The sequence below is a fragment of the Megalops cyprinoides genome, chromosome 20 (genome assembly GCF_013368585.1).
Source record: "Megalops cyprinoides isolate fMegCyp1 chromosome 20, fMegCyp1.pri, whole genome shotgun sequence".
Lineage (NCBI taxonomy): Eukaryota > Metazoa > Chordata > Actinopteri > Elopiformes > Megalopidae > Megalops > Megalops cyprinoides.
The window spans coordinates 22,713,616-22,732,944 of NC_050602.1; the positions used below are offsets into that span (position 1 = coordinate 22,713,616).

At 44.3% G+C, this 19,329-nt stretch overlaps 1 protein-coding gene across 1 annotated transcript in view; it reads left to right on the plus strand.

Moving 5' to 3' along the window:
• Positions 1-19,329, plus strand: part of ak5 (adenylate kinase 5) — a 68,247-nt gene that overhangs the window by 35,448 nt on the left and 13,470 nt on the right. The window contains exons 7-10 of the mRNA XM_036554663.1: positions 1,666-1,756; positions 11,035-11,111; positions 18,329-18,371; positions 18,660-18,704. Of these exons, the coding sequence (XP_036410556.1) occupies positions 1,666-1,756; positions 11,035-11,111; positions 18,329-18,371; positions 18,660-18,704 (256 nt within the window). The remainder of the gene's footprint in view (positions 1-1,665; positions 1,757-11,034; positions 11,112-18,328; positions 18,372-18,659; positions 18,705-19,329) is intronic.

Genomic DNA, 19,329 nt, shown 5'->3' on the forward strand with positions numbered 1-19,329 from the left:
CAGATGTGTCATCAACCAACGATGGCTAAAGTCCATAGCAGCAGAACAAATTGGCCTTATTTCACTGAAGGATATTAGGGGAGGGATTTAGTCTTCTCCCTGGCTCATCGGCGACCCCCTGCTGGTCGATCCGGGGACTGCAGTTCTCACTGCACAAAGCTGCGTATGAAGTGTCCTCCTCCAACTCAAGACTGCGCAAGCTTAGCATGGGAGCTGCAGTGTCTGACATCACGTGTTTTTGTCCACACCTTCCTGCATCAACAGTTGTCATGCAACATGGATTTTGGATGTGCCTTTGTTTTTTTTTAAAAAAGAGCCCTCATTGGTAGTACAGGTAGTCCTGTGAGTGTTTTTATGTTGACTTTCTGGAGAAAGGAGCTCAGCACCCAGGGACATCATTATTAAAATTATTTCACATTACCTATCTGCCAAATGTTTCCACGCACCTTGCCCCAGAGTGAAACGTTCTTAGTTTTCATTAATTGTGTAGATAATCATTGTTGTGGTGACACTGCTTATTAAGCGCCGGGCAAATGTTGGAGCAATTGATACCATTCTCCTTGGCTTTTGGAAGAGGTCATTTTAAATTAGCTTTTTATTCTGTGCAAAACTTGACAATTAAATCTGCACAAGCCTCTGACATGTACAAGGTGGGTGGGAGAAAAGGAGAAAGGTGTTTGTAATAGAATTTATTCAAATTGCCCTCCATTTTTTTTTTTTTTTTTTTGACGAATCAGTCATTTTAATTAACTGTCGAAAACATCCGCACGGTGCTTTGTTTTATAGTGTGTAATATAAATGATGCAGAAACATGAGGCTAAATGTCATGCATGTGCAAGGAGAAGGTCAGCGGAGAGTTGCCTTTGATGCATATGTGATGAGATATGCACAGGCTGTTAATTGGATCCTTTACACCAGAAAAGGATTCAGAGACACCTGGTGAGGAAGCCCTTCCTCCACAGTGAGATAGGCAATGCCTGTGCTTGAAGTGCCCCTCCCGAAGAAAAGCCCCACTGAACTCCGCTGTGGCCCTTTTGTGTCTGTTACCATGGAAACCTGAAGGGTGGGTGTGGGGATGTGGGGGGGTGGGCTTCCACTACCTTGTTTTGCAGGGCAGCGTCCTGATGCACGAGAATGGAGTAACAGCACATCTGGTGCTTGCTGACAGCCCAGATGTGCTGTTACTCCATTCTCGTGGAACAGAACAGTCAACTTTGTATTGTTTTAGGTGTTTGAATAACAGCACAGGTGGAAATCCCCATTCAATGAGCGTGATGTTTTTGTTTTTTTTGTTTTTTTTAATAACATGACATCCTTCAGTATTGTTTAATGAAGTGTTTCGCATGTTATCTGGTCTTATTGTTAACCTGGTCAAATTCTGGGACAGTGAAGGTTGCATCAGAATCTCATGATGAGGGTGTAATCATGGGTCAATGACTGTGAGACATGTAAAGATTATTACATCTGAAATACATTAATTTGCATTCCTCCCACAGACAGGACTTGTTGCTGTTTCTCAGATACAGTATGTTACCTTGCCTGAATTTGACCTTGAACTTCAACCGAATGTACACAATATCTAAGTCATTCATAAAGTGGAAACTGACGCTATGATAATAATAATCAACCTACTGTGGCTGATAAAATGTATTTTTGTCCCCACAGCTTGATGCAGACAGAAATGAAGAGGAGGTCTTCTATGATATCAGCGTAACCGTTGACAACAAGCTCTTTCCCACCAAAGAACCAATTGCTGGTGAGTTTACCAACCTGCAGAGACCTCAGCAGCAGGCAGGCTGTCAGATGCATTAAACAGAACTAATGCATGTGCTGAAGAGTGTCAAAACATGTGCACTCCACGTCTGTAACAATACATTGTTTAGCTATGACAAATGGTAGAGGAACACACTGTGCATTTGCCTTGAGAAAAATGCAGCCGGCTTGCTATGGCTGAAAAGTCATTGAAAATGCCGGCAAAAAGGAAAGCCCCTGCATCCTCTCTCCGCATTTTACCGGTTCAGCAGGTGCGAAGTTCGCCTCTCCATGATAATGCCGGCGTGGCGTCTGAGAGGACGCGCAAGGCGGCCGGGCTCAAGGGCAGATGCCCTGGAGGTGCTAATGCGCCCGTCTTCGGGCTCGTTTACAAGAGGCTGGCAGCAGCAGCGGCAGCAGCAGTGCACTGTGTAGGGAGAGAGAGAGGGAGGCTGGGAAAAAAATACAGCAAGGGGAGAATTGGGCATTGGATTTAGGTTAGTGTAAATGTGAGACCTGCAACAGCCAATTGTCAGACCTGGAACCTCACCCACACAGGGCAAAAAAGGCAAGATTTTAGAAGATATGCAAGTACATAATATGAGCTCCTGGAACCCATAAGGAAAGCAAAGGATGTAGTTTTTTTGGAGACGGGGAGCTTGGGAAAAAATACAGCAAGGGGAGAATTGGGCATTGGATTCAGGTTAGTGTAAATGTTAGACCTGCAACAGCCAATTCTCAGACCTGGAACCTCACCCACGCAGGGCAAAGAAAATGCAAGATTTTAGAAGATACACAAGTATGTGATATAAGCTGCTTGAACCCATGAGGAAAGCAAAGGGTGTCATTTTTGGAGCTAATTGCCTACCTCTGACTGCAGAAGTGATTTAGAGGGGAGCTGTGGAGAATTTATTCCAGTTTTCACTGGCAAATGAAGTGTAAAAAGGAATGGTTGCAGGGGGTCTGTAGTCTCGGCAACAGTGATTCAGAGTAAAGTGATTGCAGGCACAAGGATATCGGTTCAGAAAAATCTTCATCTCCTAATTCTTCCTCATCCTCATTTTCAATTTTTACTTCTACACAATATTCTTATTAATCAGGTGAACTTCAGAAGAAATCAATATGAACTGTTTGTTTTTCCACAAATATCTCAGCATCCCCTCATTTGATGGTACAGATAAGATACTGAAATGGTTCACGAAGGAGTGTGGTTATCAGCTAAATTTTCTGATAACTCCACATTTGATGACTCCACAGTTGGTGGAGTGGCCAAATCATTTGTATTGTATTCTGACATTCAGATGCTCAGAAAACTGAGCATGCACTCCAAAAATTCATATGGGTTCCTCAGTTAGTAGACCAAGAAACCAAAAGGTACGATTATGTGAAAGCATACTTTCATTCATATCAGAATGATATCATGGACCTGGAACATCATCAGTGTTTGGCTTTCGTAGTTTTGATCAAGGTTTGTTTGATTTTCACCGCAATTCTCATGCCATAATTTCACTTTAACTGCCTGCACAGGAAAACCTTCTACAAAGATTCTGTAAAGATTCCTTATAAAATGTACTTGAGACTGAAGATATCTGTAAATACTGGACTGTACAGACATCAATCATGTGCATCAATCATGTACAAAGGAGACTTTGTTCCCAGCACGCAGAAAAACACATTTAATGGAACAGAACAGTGCAATGAACAGGTTAAAAAAACATATCTCGTAAATGTTACGGTGTAAGTGTTGGCGTGACGCTCGTTGACCTGGAAACAGAGACTGAAGCTAGGAACAGGTAGTACTGCCTGAAGCATGTATTTGAATACCCGGATGGCAAATCTGCAAATGCTGAGGGTGTCCTGCACACATGCTTTAATTAGTCTGTTTTCAGCAGAAACCTTCAGCTCGGTTATAGTCCCTGCTCTGCAAGCAGTGTGAATTTTACTGACAGTGTAATTTGACACAGGTCAAGTTGCGGTGCCCTTTTAATTGAATCACCTGGGACTCATTTCAGTCACATGCCTGTGGCGCTTTGAGTCATTAATGATAACAAATCGCACAGTCGTTTTCCATCTCCCATCGGTGTCTTAATGACAGTATAATTCGTTTTGATGGCAAATCTGCTGAACGAATCGCCCCCAAAAAAAAAAAGATATGATGGTGCTGTGGTCGAGATTATCGTGACGTCACTGACAGGAGTTCTGGTGGAAGTGGCAGTCTTCAGTTACCGTCCTGGGTTTACCTTCATAACATTTCACTGCCACAGCAGTCATGGATGCAGCCCAGGTTCCATTTTAGTTGGAAACAAACTACAGACTTGAAAAGTCAGGTCACATGGAAGGTCATAGGCAGTGGTTCTCAGTGTTATTCAGAGCCCTATGCTTTTTCACTGTACCTGGAAAGTGGCTGACCATAATGTTTTGGGGTTTAAGCCCTTGTATATTTTCCACCTAAGACATACAGGTCAGAGCCTGATTCCATGTCAGACATACATGTGCCATATCATGCTCCACATACAGCCACGTAATACCTGGGTACATCTCAGTCTGTCAGTCATTAAACTGTGTTGAGCCGGTGTTTGTCTGATGCTGACATTTCTCATAAGCGGAGCATTGAGCCGTGTCTGGAGCACAGCCTACAGCGCGTACAGAGCGGTGACAATCCCCGGATCAGTGGCAGATTGGAATCGGCGGTGGTGACAGGTTTGACACCTGCAGTGTGGGTGGGCTGGCGTCCCAGAATGATGAAATCGGATGATGCACAGCGCGGTGGGCCGCCGCGGATGCTCGGCCGTAGCAGACCCCCCCCCCCCGCCCCCCATGACTGGCGTGGGGGGAAAACAGAAAACATTACAGCGGAAGCTGGGGGGCAGAGTGCCCCAACTCTGTAATCTGGAGAGTGTCTTTCTGGCTGCTCTGTTGGTCGGATGTAAAATTAAATCCTGGCTTTGTTTTTGTGATGGCATCACAATCACTACCCTGAGAAGATCCCCCACCTCTTAATTGAATATGGTCTTGTAATAATTGAAATAATAATACAAAAATTCTAAGCACAGACACACACACAGATCCACGTGTTTCTGATGGGCATGTGATGTCCACGAAAGAATAAAAGCCACTCACATAGTCAACAACACAGCGTGGAGTGGTCTTATTGCTGACAGTCTTAATGGTAAGTGCAGCTTTTGAGAGATCTTATATGAGTTTCACTAATCTGTCCTAATGTTGTAGTGGACTGCAAATGTCCAGGACAGCATGCATTAATTTAAAGACACGTGTAAGAGTGTGCATAGACAGGCTGTTGTGCAGTGTTTTTGCTGCATAGCCAGTCTAATTGTGCTTATTAATATGCATTCCTGCTGGCAGACCCAGGGTCTCTTCTATTGGGCTCTGAGTGTGAGCGTTTAACAGATGATAATAATGTATGCACATGCGCAAACCTATTGCCTTGGGCTAAAGTCTGACTCAGCCAGGGATTGGAGTCACGTGCGCCCAGAGGAGTCTAGCATGTGTGCCCTTAGAGAGAGATGACAGATATGAGTCCCAGTGGATTAGTAGGGAAGATAAGAATGCGTTTAATATCCAAATGCAAAATCTTTGCCAGTCGTAAAGTTCAGTTGGCATAAATTTGTTTGTTGAAACATCTGCTGCATGAAAAAAAATCCATTATCTTCTTGCTGTGGAGCAGAGAGGGTGAATATCACTTCAGTTGCAACTGTGTGACTAAATTCTGTAACATATCCTTATTAGGCTTTCAAGCCCTTGTGAAAGCGCTGGGTTATATTCCTTTTTATTCTTTTTTTTCTGATTTTTTTAGACTTCCAAGCCAAAGGGAATGAAAGACAGTAGTTTTTGTTGAGGTTTTCCTTTTTTTCCTTCTGTTTTTCACCTTGCCAAAATGATATCATAGCTGTCACAGACTCGGCATAAATTTGGTCTGGAAGGGTGTGATTGTGTGTTACCTTTTGGTAGCCAGCACTACAACCTCACATGGCCACCAAAACATTTTTAGAAAATGCACATACAACTCATGAGCCAAAGGTGGTTGGACATGTAAATCAGGTCACATTTAACAAACATGTCTCTAGATGTACTCTTGACCAAAGCTCAAAATCACTAGCCACAGCCTGAAAGCCTTGAGCCCGCCTGCCACCTCTGGATTATATTTGAACAGAAAACCAAGTGCCCTGGGGTGCTGGGAATCAGTAGCATGTTGTGAGCTCAAGATAGACGAGAGAGAAATTTTACCTTGAAATTGAACATTGCTCTCAGCCCGTTTCTGTTTGTATTGCTTGATTAATAGCAATTTGCTATGTAACCACTGGCAGGCAAACCCATTTCTCTCAGTTGTGCCTTGTGTGGTAGTGTTCTTTTTCCTCATATCACATACAACCATTTAAAATGATAAGACAGAGCTTCAGTTTGGTAAAAAAAAAAGGCAGTTTAATCATTACAGAGACAACACTTTCAATTTAAAAGGGTAAACCGTCCTGTAATAGGATATCAGTCAAGCTTGGAAGGATGAGTGCATTAAATGGTAGCAGGCAAAAACGGGTGTGTTTTCTTGAGCATTCGCACAGTGCGACATCTGCATAGATTAACTGATCTTGCCTGTGGGCACCAGTAACTGTAAAATAAATCGGTCCACGCAGTCAAATAATCAAGGGATACGTTCAAATGGCACACAGTGTTGTGATAGAGAAATATAACACCACCACAACATGCAATTAAGGCAATTAAGGGAATTAGTAAGGATCATTCAGCTACAGTATGTTATTGCAAGCAAACCAAGTGACCTTCTCTGTTTAAAGGCATTGCTGGTAATGTAAGTGCACTGCAATGTACCTGTCAATCAAATGCAGGTCAGGTTGGTTTTTCAGATCCTCTGATCCTGCGGGTACATCCGTCAGTCAGTGCATAAGCTTGTCAGCAACTTTTGGTGTACTCTAGAATTTGGGAATATTTCAGAGTTGTTCTTCTGTTCCGTCTCACCCCTGTGGGAATGCCACAGCCAGCGGAGGGGTATTGTGCAAACCCTGCCTTTTAGACATCGGTCGCATGCTGTCTGTTTGTCCCGGTGGCCATTTGTCAGGAATGACCTCACTCCTGGCCTAATACACACAACCGGAGCAGCGCAGCACCTGTGCGGTGCAAACACCTGAAACGGAATCAAATGCAAATCACTCCCTGATTACGGAAACCACAGATTCAGTTTCATCCTTACGGGAGACAGTCAACAAAGGGATCAGAGTCGTCCATCAATACGCTTTGCCTGATTAAACATCAAGCGCGTCCCCAGTGCCACGCTTTAAGAAGCCGGAGACGTACTCTGAATATCCAGTCAGATGTGTTGATGGCACAGCATGGTTTAATGTATGTCCCCACCTCACTCAGGACCTTATAGGTACAAATATAGCCTGAATAGCACACACAAAAGACCTGGACCATAGAGCCATGCCTCCCGCTGGTTTTACTGTAAAAGATATTAATATGTTCCCATTCCTCACAAAGGCGCGTAGCTCTACAGAGCAGCCCCCACTGCTTATATCCTGTATGAGATGGAAAGCGTTTATTTCAGAGAGCAGCGCCGAGCGGGCGAGTGGAACAGTCTCCTACGTGCACCGGGTTTCGAAACAGGATGACAGCTGGGAGATCATTACAGGTTCGGCCGTCACACCCACCACCTTGTTAGAGCGCATCAACAGATGAGCTGATGTGAGATTTGCCTGTGGAAGCATGAGTAGATCTACAAAGACAGAGCAGTAAAAAAAAAATCTTGTTAAAAGTAAGCCTGTTTTAAAGACATGGGTCTAGAGAGGTGTTTTATATGTTACTAAGGTTTCACAGGATCTGATAGGATATGGCGGAGAATTCCAGAACTCAGGGAGTTTCAGTGCCAGCACTGGTCATCGTCAACAGAATGTATTAAATCTTGGGTCCATCATTTCTCGGTGCCTTTCAAATCAATCAAGCTAACAAGGTCACACATGCATATGCCTGTCAATTCAGTAGTGAGCCGTCAGCTTGGCACCGTTTAAAATTGTTCATTAACTCCAAGAGGTGAAGCTTTCAACAGCTGACCATCTCTGGCGTGTGCCCGTTGTTCTGTGAATTTGCTGGCGCTGGGAAATCGTATGGTTTCAGCGCAAGGAGTCTGTGAATTGGCTTACATCCTCTCAGCGATACCCAGTACCATTAACCCCCCCTATTTGCCTTGGCAGTGCTGTAAAATCCACTTAACCTGAATGAGGCACCAGCGGCCCGCTAAACGATACCTCACAATTGCTTTTTTCTGAGGCTATTTCCAGTGTCCCTCGTCTGCACAGAAGAAGCCATATGCAAGCATATAAATCAGTCTAACAGTAATGGAGAGGGTGGCTTTGTTCCACGCGGTCACAGGTGCGGCGTCACCAGCGGCTCGCCAGCCCACTGCCAACTTTTTTAATTTCCCTGCCGGTCACAGAATATCATCCTCATACACTATTTGTCATAGAGAAATTGTCATGCGGGGGGAGGGTCAGTAGGGGTCGTTCAGCATTTCCTTTGGCCAGTGCTGGGGAGATTACTTCTGTAGCCTGCTGCTGGGTCTGTTTATCTCAGGGAGAGCTGGAATCTCTGGGGGAGGGCGGTGGGCGGGAGAGAGTAAGTGGCCGGGCGGGGGCGTGGGGGGGGGGGTGTGTGGGGGCGGGGGGGTCTGTCTGAGGACAGTCAGAGAGAGCAGCAGTGACAGGCATGGCTCCTTTGTGAGCTAGACCAGCGGCATTTGTGCACGCTGCTAGTGTCAAGACTGCTGCTGTCGGCACACAGCGGAATTGGCCCTGGCATAGTGCTGAATCAGTCTTCTCGAAGTTCTCTCTGCTGATGTAGGGGACGCTCACCTCGTCATCTCGCAACATCTCTCCAAGGGTCTGCTTCCCGTGTGCTGGGAGGAATGGGGGGGGGGGGGCACAATGTGACTTATATCTGATGCAGATCCACCTCATCCAATAAACTTCTTCACTGGCCTCTAGTCCATGCTATACATAACACAATCCCACAATCCTGTTCAAAAGCAGCTTTTTGACTCATTAGCATTACCAGGCTAAGGTATCTGTGTGTTGTCAATTAACTGGTGTAACATGTAAACAGACACTGTCACACACAGTAGCAGTGCCAAGTAAATTTTTTTTTTCTGTTTTATGCGATTAGATGCAGAGGGTTTACAGTGAGTTAGCGACATTATACTTCCTGTTTTTTCATCAGGCTCAGTTTTCTGATCATTATGGGATAGTGGAGGACTCTCAAAGGTCCTCTGAACATCCAGCCAATACAGTTGTAAAAAAAAAAGCAGCCTCAGAGCAGAGTAAAATAACCATTCTTTGAGCCATGTGAAGCGTGGATGTGTTTTAGTCCTTAACACAATCTTAAAAAATGCTTGTGTTGCCGGGGCCAGGGTTAACAGGATGTCAAACATTCAAAAAGCACACTTTTCAGTTATGGAGGCACATATGTATTTCAGATCAGTCTCATACTCACAGTCCATCCCTGGTGAAAAAGCTGACTGTTTATTTTCCATTTCCCAGTATCAGGTAATCTGAAAAGGAAAGGTCACTTTTCTTGTTTTCAGTATCCTAAGTAACAGGAAAGAGGTAAACATGATTCAGATGATTGTTGATTGTTTCTTTTGGCTTCAAGTTTTATGTTATTCTTTGTTTACACTTAAGAATTTGGGAGAACATATCTTGCCATCTTTTTAAACACAGTATCTATTTTGGAGCTGCTATGAGGTCCCATAAGTACGCGACAGCTACCAAATCCTCCTGCCTACCCTGACTTGGATTGGAATTCCAGGCGCTGCCCTGAGCTTGTTGTCTTCCCACCTCCAAGATCGTTCTTACCAAGAGTTTCTGTCTTTATTTTCCTCAACTCCCCTCACGAGTGTTCCCCAGGGATCCATGTGTGGCCCCTCTTCACCTCATACCAAATCAGCTGCATTGCTTATTTCCACCCATCCTTTTCCCTACCAGTTTTACAGTGATAAAACTCAACTGTGTCTCTCCTTTTACCCTTTGACTCACAGATTTCTGCAGGCAGATATCTCTGCTCGGATGTTCTTTCGCTAATATAAACTCAGTCTCTAAAAGATAGATCCACTGTACTTATTGCCAGACAAGGGCAAAGCTCTTTTCACCTCTCAGTCTGTCAGACCTTGCATCCCTGCACCAGCTGTCTGCCCTGCAACATCCATTCTCTGGGAAGTTCCACTGCTCCCTGTCCCCTAGTGGTTGTCTGGGCTCAGTGCAACCATCTGAAGATACAGAACAATTCACCATCTTCTTACGCGATGTGCGAACAGGCTCGGCGCCAGGAGATAACATAGAGGGGTGGAATTTGCAATCCACGGGGTTGCACAAAAAGTCATAAATACTATGTGGACATCGGGATATAAGGAGACAACTGAGGGTGCACTGAGATCCATCTGGGGGTGCAATGCACCCTTAAACATCCCCTTAGCACTGGGCCTGTGTACAAAAACTCCTGTCCTAGCCAGTCCCAAAACCAAGTGATATAGTGTAATGTATCTTTTACATTGTTTTATAAGTACAGTACAGTACAGTACTGTGATATAAGGTAATGCTTCTCTTATAGATCATTCTTTGGCACAACATACAATACAATAACACAATAAAATACAAAGTAAAATTGTTCTTTTAGATATTTTCTAGGCTGCGTACGCATTAGTATGATGTAGTCATGTTTGTAGTTACATTTCGTTTATTGATTATTGTTAGGAACTGCATGCATTGTAATGCATTTACCGTTTTATGTGCACATTTTTATAAGTTTTTCAGCTTGTTGCTCTTTTAATGTGGTCCTGGCTCTTCTGTATCTCATGTTCTTGGTGTTTCTTTCGAGCCATTATGGCTGTTAGAGTCATTCTGGATGAGAGTGTTTGTCAAATAAATACTTAATGCTAGTAATGCAAAAGCTCTTTTAAATAAATTATTTCAACAACCAGCTACATTAGCCACTACCAATGTTTCAAACATTTCTCTCTGTCCTCGCTGGCCTAAAAACAGCTAAGCAGCTAAAAACAGGTAGTTAATGCCTAAGTTATGTGGAAAATATGTGTTTATAGACACTGTTTCAAATCAGTCACGGGTATTCAGAATTTTATAACCTTCATAACATGAAGAAAAAGTAGGCCAGATGCAAATCAAAAAGTTTTGACCAGAAAGTGGCAGTTCTCTTTCTCTGAGAAGTGTTGGAGCTATTTAGCTGATGTGTCTTATTCTTCTTCTCCAGGCCCCAGTGAACTCGACCTCAGCCTGCTGGTGGAAACCTCCAGCTTAGCGGACGGGTCCTCTGAATTCGACGAGCAGGTAATGGCTCTGCTCACATTTTTAACTTTCCTTTCAAGTCCACGTAACAGGAGGACCGATATGTCTCACCGGCTCTGACACTTATTGATGTTCACTTCCACAAATGATATCAGCTCCCTTTTAGTGACAAATAAGCAATTCTCAAAATGTCACTTGCATTATCAGTGCACAGAAGGATGATTGGCTGTGTCTGCAGGAGGGATTGGTTTGACGGTACACAGGCATTGTTGACTTATGAGATAAACGTAACCCTCCCCTCATTTATGGGCATCCCTCTTTTTAATCTTTGGAAGGCATTAATCTGAGACTTTGAACTGATCTAAACGCAAGTCACCTTGCGTCCCAACGGGAAAAATTCCGACCCCCATAAATCAGGGGTTGCATACAGAAGTGTGGCATCACTCAAACCGAGGGGAGGGTATATCAGACCACCGGATGTACCGGGTGTTGTTGTTCTCTGTTTCCTCCAGATTTGTAGTGGGGGGGGGGGTTGGATAGAGCACGAGGAAAAGATTAGCTTGAATCTGTGCCAGATGAACACTCATGACGTTAAGAGGGCAGCCCATCCTCTCCCAGTGAAAGGGCTCGCAGGTGAAATTTGCGAGGCATCATCCTCTGTACCTGTTGCATTTTCAGCTCAGTCCTCAGGCATACCGGTGCTTCAGTCCTTGTCAGAGTAAAACATTTCATGGGGAAGCCAGAGGTGCTGAGGGCGCTTGGCTGAGGATGACACATCGGTATGTGATACGAATTTGTGCCTGGCTTAGATTATTACTTGAGGGATGATGCCAGTTGCTGTGGATAGCAGAAATCGTGATTTCCGCTGCCTCCCCCCCCCATCCCCGGTGTATCCCCCCTCCTACCGTAGCCTCCCAACTCTCTCCCTGCTGAAACACAGGATAAATGTAAAGTTCCCATGACAGCTCATTTAAACCACAGACTGCAGTGAGAGCATGTTGTCTTTATTCAGTCCTAGAGTGTTATGAAGGTCTCAGTCACGCTACATTAAATAGCGGTAAATGAACACCGAAGGGAGCATGATTCAGAAAATACGCAAGGTGGGTGATAAGCAGCAGTAGGTAAAGGAAGACAGTAATCATGGTTACAGTGTGTTGGAGGGACGAAATTAACAAGCACTTACCGTACACATATACTGTAAATGCACAGCACCCATGACATGTAACTCCTTCTTTTTTAGTGACAGTCCGGACCCACGCTAAACAGGTATCAAACCCAACTGTGGGAAATTTGAGAACCACACTTTTTTAATTTCCCTTGTGTCCCTTTACTTGACCCACAGGAGAAATCATGTGCGTTATCTCCGCTACAGAAAGGGTATTACCAGAATGACTAGGTATCTACTCATTAATCACCCTCAGTTGAATCTATGCAAAGATCAGGATGCCTGCTGTGGACAGGATTTAATTAGGATCTTTATCTAAGGTAGTATATGGAAGCTGGTTGGGATTGTAGAAGGCCAAGAGGTTGGTTAGAGTGCACGTCCACACAGAGAGCCTTAATAGGGTCATTAAAAAACAGAACTTTAGACCAATCAGCTCTGTTTTCCTGCTCTCTGCCTGAAAGTAGAATAAGAAAATGATTTCAGGCTCTTGGCGTTTTCCCTCTCTGCACTTGCTTTTTTGTTAAGACAATTCACACCTCTTTAGAGCCAGCATACAGAATGGGGTATTTTTCTTAGGTTCAAACGCCGAAGCCGCCGCCTCTCCATCACATCTTCGATAAGCATAATTTCGTGCAGGGATTTTATTATTATTTTTCTGTGGCGCACACAGCGGGATGATGGGATGATGGCGGCCTGGCCTTGCCTCCGCTATCACCCTGATGAGATTAGAAAAATGGCAAGCGTGTCTGTGTGACCTCCCCCTCACTCCCACGTATTGCGTCTGCCTGCTGTCTCCCTTCTCCGTCGCCGTGCAGATTTGTGCACTGCTGAAAGCCCCCCCCCTTGTAATCACCGAAAGCATTACTTACACTTGTATGTATTGCTTATTGTTTTAGCGCAGGAATGCCGTTTAAGCACCAGCTGAAGGTTGTAGCGTACACTGCCCCAGGCCGCATCTCTGCCCAGTAATCCTGTTTCAGAGCTCTTATTAGAATAGTATGGGGCCTTTGTGAATGTGGTATCTTCCGACTTAACCAAATGGATTCAGAAGGCGTTAGAGCCCAGTGGCTTTGCATACATTGTAATGCATGTTATGTGTTTTATTTTAAAGAAATAAGTGACCTGTTACAAATGAGTGTGCGTGCACAAAGCCTGGATCTGCTGTGGCTGTCAGCTCTTAGGTTTTTTTCCTCCAGGTTATCTTCATGCATGCAATTCACAGTAGCACACAATTACTGGAGGAGACTACACACTTACAGAACACCTAGGGCAAGTTCTCTGAAGAAGTGTACCTTATTAAAAAATGTAATTTAAGATGTGTGTTTAATTAGTTCTTGAAGTGATATTTTAAGTTGCTTTTGTAAGTGCTTGAAAATGAAGATCAGGGAAAATTATTTGTTGGACATACCAGGCACCAACCCAGCCAGTGGCCTTAAGATTTAAACTCTGAGTATTATTTTTTCATATGTTCAAAGACAACAGAGCATAGAACCACCCAGGGCACATTTGAAGCAGAAATGTCTGTTTCACAAGCCACAAGAGAACCTGAAATGTGACACTCATATTTTGAAGGCTATTTATACAAATAATTATAGAACACAATGCATTTGGCATAGCCTGATTTTCTGATCTTTACTGGAAATTTGATCAGAGTTTGAACCGGGAATTCTACTTCAAAAATCAACCACAAAACCACAGGAAACCCTCTTTTACAATTTATGGAAGTGCAGCTCGGAGATCTAAAAATGAAAGTGTAAATAGCATTGTGCTTACACTATAACATTATATACTGGATTGTTGCTTAATCCTCCTGCTGTCAAAATATTCAGTTTTCCAGTTCTGACCACTGTTCCAGTTCTGAGTTAGAATCATATAAAAAGCTGATGCTCGGGTTAAATGACGGGATGGGGTGGTTGAATAAATTTTTCAGTTTCTGTTTGTCCTCAAACTAAACAAATGTTGTAGACCCCAATCATAACGTGATTATTGCATTTATTCTTTTTGAAACTCCCTGCCGCTGTAACAGGCCTGTGTCTGAAGTGCCATGCAATCATAGTGTAATTGTCTTTTAATAAAACATGACTACGAGGTGAGGAGTGAAGCGGAGGAGTAAATGGTCATCCTCTCCGATGGAATAAAACACTTGAGATAAGAGTCAGCTTCGAAGAGCTCCGCTTTAGAAAAGCGATCCTTACACCGTGTACGGACTTTGAATGGTTAACGAACTAAATCAGCAATCATCCTCACGCAGTAAAATCATCGATTCGGTGGCTTTGCAACGTAGCGCGCTTAGCTTCACAGCTGTAGACGTTGTGTAACCTTGTCTGGGACTCCCGGGCCACCGAAAACCGCAACCTCCCAGCATCCTCGGCCACCCACATCTCACAGGCCACACGCTTTCACAGAAACAATGTTCTCCGCTTTCAGAAGTGTCAGGACATGATCTCTGCCTCATTATATGGCGCACTATGCAGCTAATGAAACAGGATCGTGCATATTCATGGCTGTGCAGCGGTACCGGAGGAGATGAGGTGGCAGATAACCGCTCTGCTTTCCGAGTGGGGGGGGGGGGGGGGCGGGGGGGAACATGTTCAAACAGTACTCAGCTGTCATCTTCTCTGACAGCTGTACCCTGCAAGAAATCCCAGACATTTTTTTTTTTTGTGTGTCACTTTTCAATTATTCTAATATAATTCTCAAGTGCGGGAAATGAATGGGGAGAGGAGCAAGGGCGATGATTGGTCATCTTGTTCGAGTGACACAAGGAGGGAGGACTTCCTCTTCTGCCGAGGGGGAAAGAAAAAGAAAAACCCCTTTTGTGTCTGTGCTAATCGTCCGTCTTTAATTGTCATATTTTAAGCCTGAAACCCGAAACGAGACCGTTGCCTGTGTTGTGCCCCTTGCTCTTTACTGTAATGACTCATTGGACCGATTTTGTATCTTATTTAATTCATTCCTGTGGGTGACTCAGAACGTTCTGATGCATTAGATATTTTACAAAACAAAATGGCAGAATCTTCCAGACATGTCTGAGGGTCGGTTGGATGGTTGGCTTCTCCCCCCTGGTTTGTTTATATTACCCAGTGATGTATGTGCGTCGGTCTACGTGTGTGTATGTGTAGGCGTGTGTGCTTGTGTGTGCGTGCACTTGCTGGATTACTGCGTGTGCATGTCTGTGTGTAGCTTCAGGTCTGCTATGTCTGTGTGTCTGTGTGTGTTGACTGGTTGTGTGTGTGTGCGAGTATGCATGCTTGTGCATGTGTGTGTGTGTGTGTGCATGTATGTGTGCATGTGCATGTACATGCATGTGTGTGTGCGTGTGTGTGTGTGCGTGTGTGTGTGCGTGTGTGTTTATGCGTGTATGTGTGTGTGTGTGTGTGTGTGTGTGCGTGCATGTGTGTATGCGTGTGTGTATACGTGTGTGTGTGTATACGTGTGTGTGTGTGTGTGTGTGTGTGTGTGTGCGTGCATGTGTGTATGCATGTGTATATACGTGTGTGTGTGTGTGTGTGTGTGTATATACGTGTGTGTGTGTGTGTGTGTGTGTGTGTGTGTGCGTGTGTGCATGTGTGTGTATCCTCACCAGTTCTCTGCTCCCTCAGCTCACTCAGTGAGTCACTCGGCCGGCTGGCGTGCCCACATGACAGACCGGCTCATCACTGGCACCATCACCACCAGTCCGCCACGCACCACTGCACCCACTAAGACTCACCATATCTGCTGCCACGACTTTCAAAGGTCCCATCCCTGTCTCAGCCCAAGCACCGCTGTGCAATGCCGGGCACCCTCCACAGCATTTAACCCTTGTTCATCATCCAGTCACTAAGATGAGGGCATATAAATACATACATATAATTCACACGCACACATGCACGCACACGCATACATGCGCACACACACACACACATACACACACACACACACACACACACATACACACACACACGCATACATGTGCGCGCACACACACATACACACGCATACGCACGCATGCGTGCACACACACAACCACACACACTTTTGAAACCATGTCACTGATATGTAAACTTGCACTCTCAATTTTCCTGCCCTACCAAGCTGCATGTATAACCAAGATAACCAAGACTAGATGGTGAACGGTTTTTGCTGTAGTGGTAGCACCAGGCACCATATTGGGAGGCAAGTGGGGGACTTGTCACAATATTAGCGGCAACTGTCCCAGCCACACACAGTGCCATCTGTCATGTTTATAGCTGATTTCTTATTGTTCTTTGATAAATGCTGAGAGAAAAATAAAGAGAGAAGGTGTATTCCTGTGGTGTCATTGACTGACCCAAAAACGACCCCTCTGACACAACCTGCAGAGCAGATGTCTACATCCACTGCACTTTAATCTTTTAAAATCTCGCTCATGCGTTCTCCTTCATGCTGGTTAAGAGATATTACATAGCTTAATTTGCGCCAGGGAACTTTTGTCAGGCCTTCAAAAATACAGTAATCACCCAAGAACGTGGATAATATGAAATTTCCATATATTTCTTCACGGAAGCACTTGGCTAATTTAATTATTCATGTATTTATTCAGTAATTTGGTCCATCTGTGGAGTGCTCGAATGGTCTGTTGTGTTCACACTTGCAAGTGTGAGTGGGGGGGCAGTCGCACTTGACCACAAATAATTTGAGTGAATGCCATCATTCTAATTAAGGGATAACACCAATATGATCAATTTAAAACCTTTTCAGAAGAGCTAATTAAGTCGGCTAATTAAATGCGTTTTATCATGCGCTACCCTGTTAACCAAAATGTTACAGTTGAGCTCCGAGCTTTGCATTGTGGGAAATTTCAGCCTGAGATCTATTTTAGCCTGATATTTTCTCTGCCTTTCCATGAGATTCTTCCAGATGTATATGTGAACATTGTCTTTAACTAGAGAACTTGCCATGGCAACTAATCAGTTGAGCCTCCACAGGATATAGTGTAGTTGTCTACTGGGAATCAATGACATTTTTTCCCTCAAGCCAATCCTGTGCAGAAATATAAAGAGTATTTAGAGTTGTAAGACAATAACAGACGGAAAAAAGTACTGTGCAGGCATACCCATCCATCTGTAGAGAGCACCATCTCTGTGATGCCTCAGTGGATATGTGAGGAAGACAGCAGTGTGGTGTAGTGATAAGGAACAGAGCTTGAAACCAGAAGGTTGGTGGTTTGATTCCCCACTGGGGCATTGCTACTGTACCCATGGGCAAGGTACTTAACCCACAACTGCCTCAGTAAATATTCAGCTTTATAAATGGATAACATTGTAGCCTACTGTATGTAAATTGCTCTGGATAAGAGCATCTGCTAAATGACAATAATGTGATATAATGTAAAACATTATGCCACCCCATATTACCGTGCGATTGCCTCTTTAATTGCGCCGCACTGAGGTTCTTGTGTGTGACATTGCATTTTCGATTTCATGTTCAATGTTAAAGTCAATTTTTGTGTAATTTAATGGGAAAGTGGGTGGCGGGGTAGTGGGCAACCATCCCTTATTTGTACATCCCAATATGCAGAATTTAAGTCTAGCGGTGTGTGGAAAATTTGCCAACCTTTGCAGTCAGGGGAGACTCCCGCAATGCAAAGGAACCCAGGTCATTTCCGAACCTAGAGTTATGGACCAGTGTCACAGCTGTGGGCAGCCAGCCGTAAACCAATATTCACAATCCATAACTCAGTGGCAGACCCGCTGCCTTCCTCTGCATAGGCACAGGTATAGATTTTCTCCTCCAGATGACAACGTGCCTTTTTGAGCAGAAGTTGAGAAGCAGCACATAAATACGTTAGCAAGCGGCTGAGCTCTTCCAGCATGTCAAGAGGCTGAGGGGGACTTCATTACGGGGTGTGCTGGTGAATTACAGTCACACACGCCTGCCCTGTGGACTCAGGGTCAGCCAGCCAATCGGGGAGGGAGAGAAATGTACACCTAGAGGGGGATGGACCCGAACAGGCTGGGTACATGGAGTATCGATCCCTGTTGCTGGTGCCTGGCTGTAATGGTGATTTGGGGAGGCTTGGATTTATCCCTGAATGTGTCTCTGTCCTTGTCTTTTTTTTCTTTTCTGACAGGCCGATGATGAAGTGACGGGGTACGCGGGAGCGAATGCAGCAGGTGAATGCGTGCATTTTTATCGATTCCAGATGCACACGCGAGGCGTGCCTAGGGCACAGAGAGGGAGAGGGGGTCAGGAGGAGTCACTCATCTCAGGCAGTGTTTAGCTGGAGGAAGCACTGCAGTCACTTGTGAGCAGTTGAAATATTAGCTAGCAGAAGGCACTGACTGGGCCATTTTGTAACATACCCATCTGAACTAATCCAATCCACCATCCTTTGGTTCAATTAAGAGAGAGACATTTAATAACATGCAGTAACAATTATTTCTTTTCTCGTCCTCTTTTAGGGTTTCCAGAGGAGATGAAGAAACAGAAGATCATCTTTGTGATCGGTACGTTGCAGGTTCACCATTGTCACATGTGACATTTGTAATCAGTTGGAGTTTAATCAGGTTTTAATCAGGTTTCCATTAAACCACCAAGGTTGAAATGAGTGACAGTGGAATTACGTTGCTTTTGTGTGTGTGTGTGTATGTGTGTGTGTGTGTGTGTGTGTTTTTTTTTTTTCTTGTAGTATATGATAAACGTCCCCAATTAGGATTTGTACTTTTTTTTTCCCCCTTTTTGGTCTCTCTGACATGGAATTAAAATTCAAGGATTCAATCTCCCACTCCATGCATTTTTGACTTTGTGCGAGTCCCATGACTCACTTCTGAGACCGGTACGTACTCACAGACTGCTGATGGTTGATTGTCCATGAAGACAGAGGCACAGTTTTGTAACGAAAAACATCATTGAATGCTTCTGAAATCCCCCGAGGAACTGACAGGTCTACTCACTCCATTCACCCCTCACCGCAGTCCACTCCATGTTGTTGCATACTGCTGGAAATGACATTTACATTTGCATTTATTCATTTGGCCGACGCTTTTATCCAAAGCGACTTACAAGTGAGGTACAGTACAACACAAGAGAAAAACAATACGGAGTCAACAATATTAGAAGCACTGCATAACC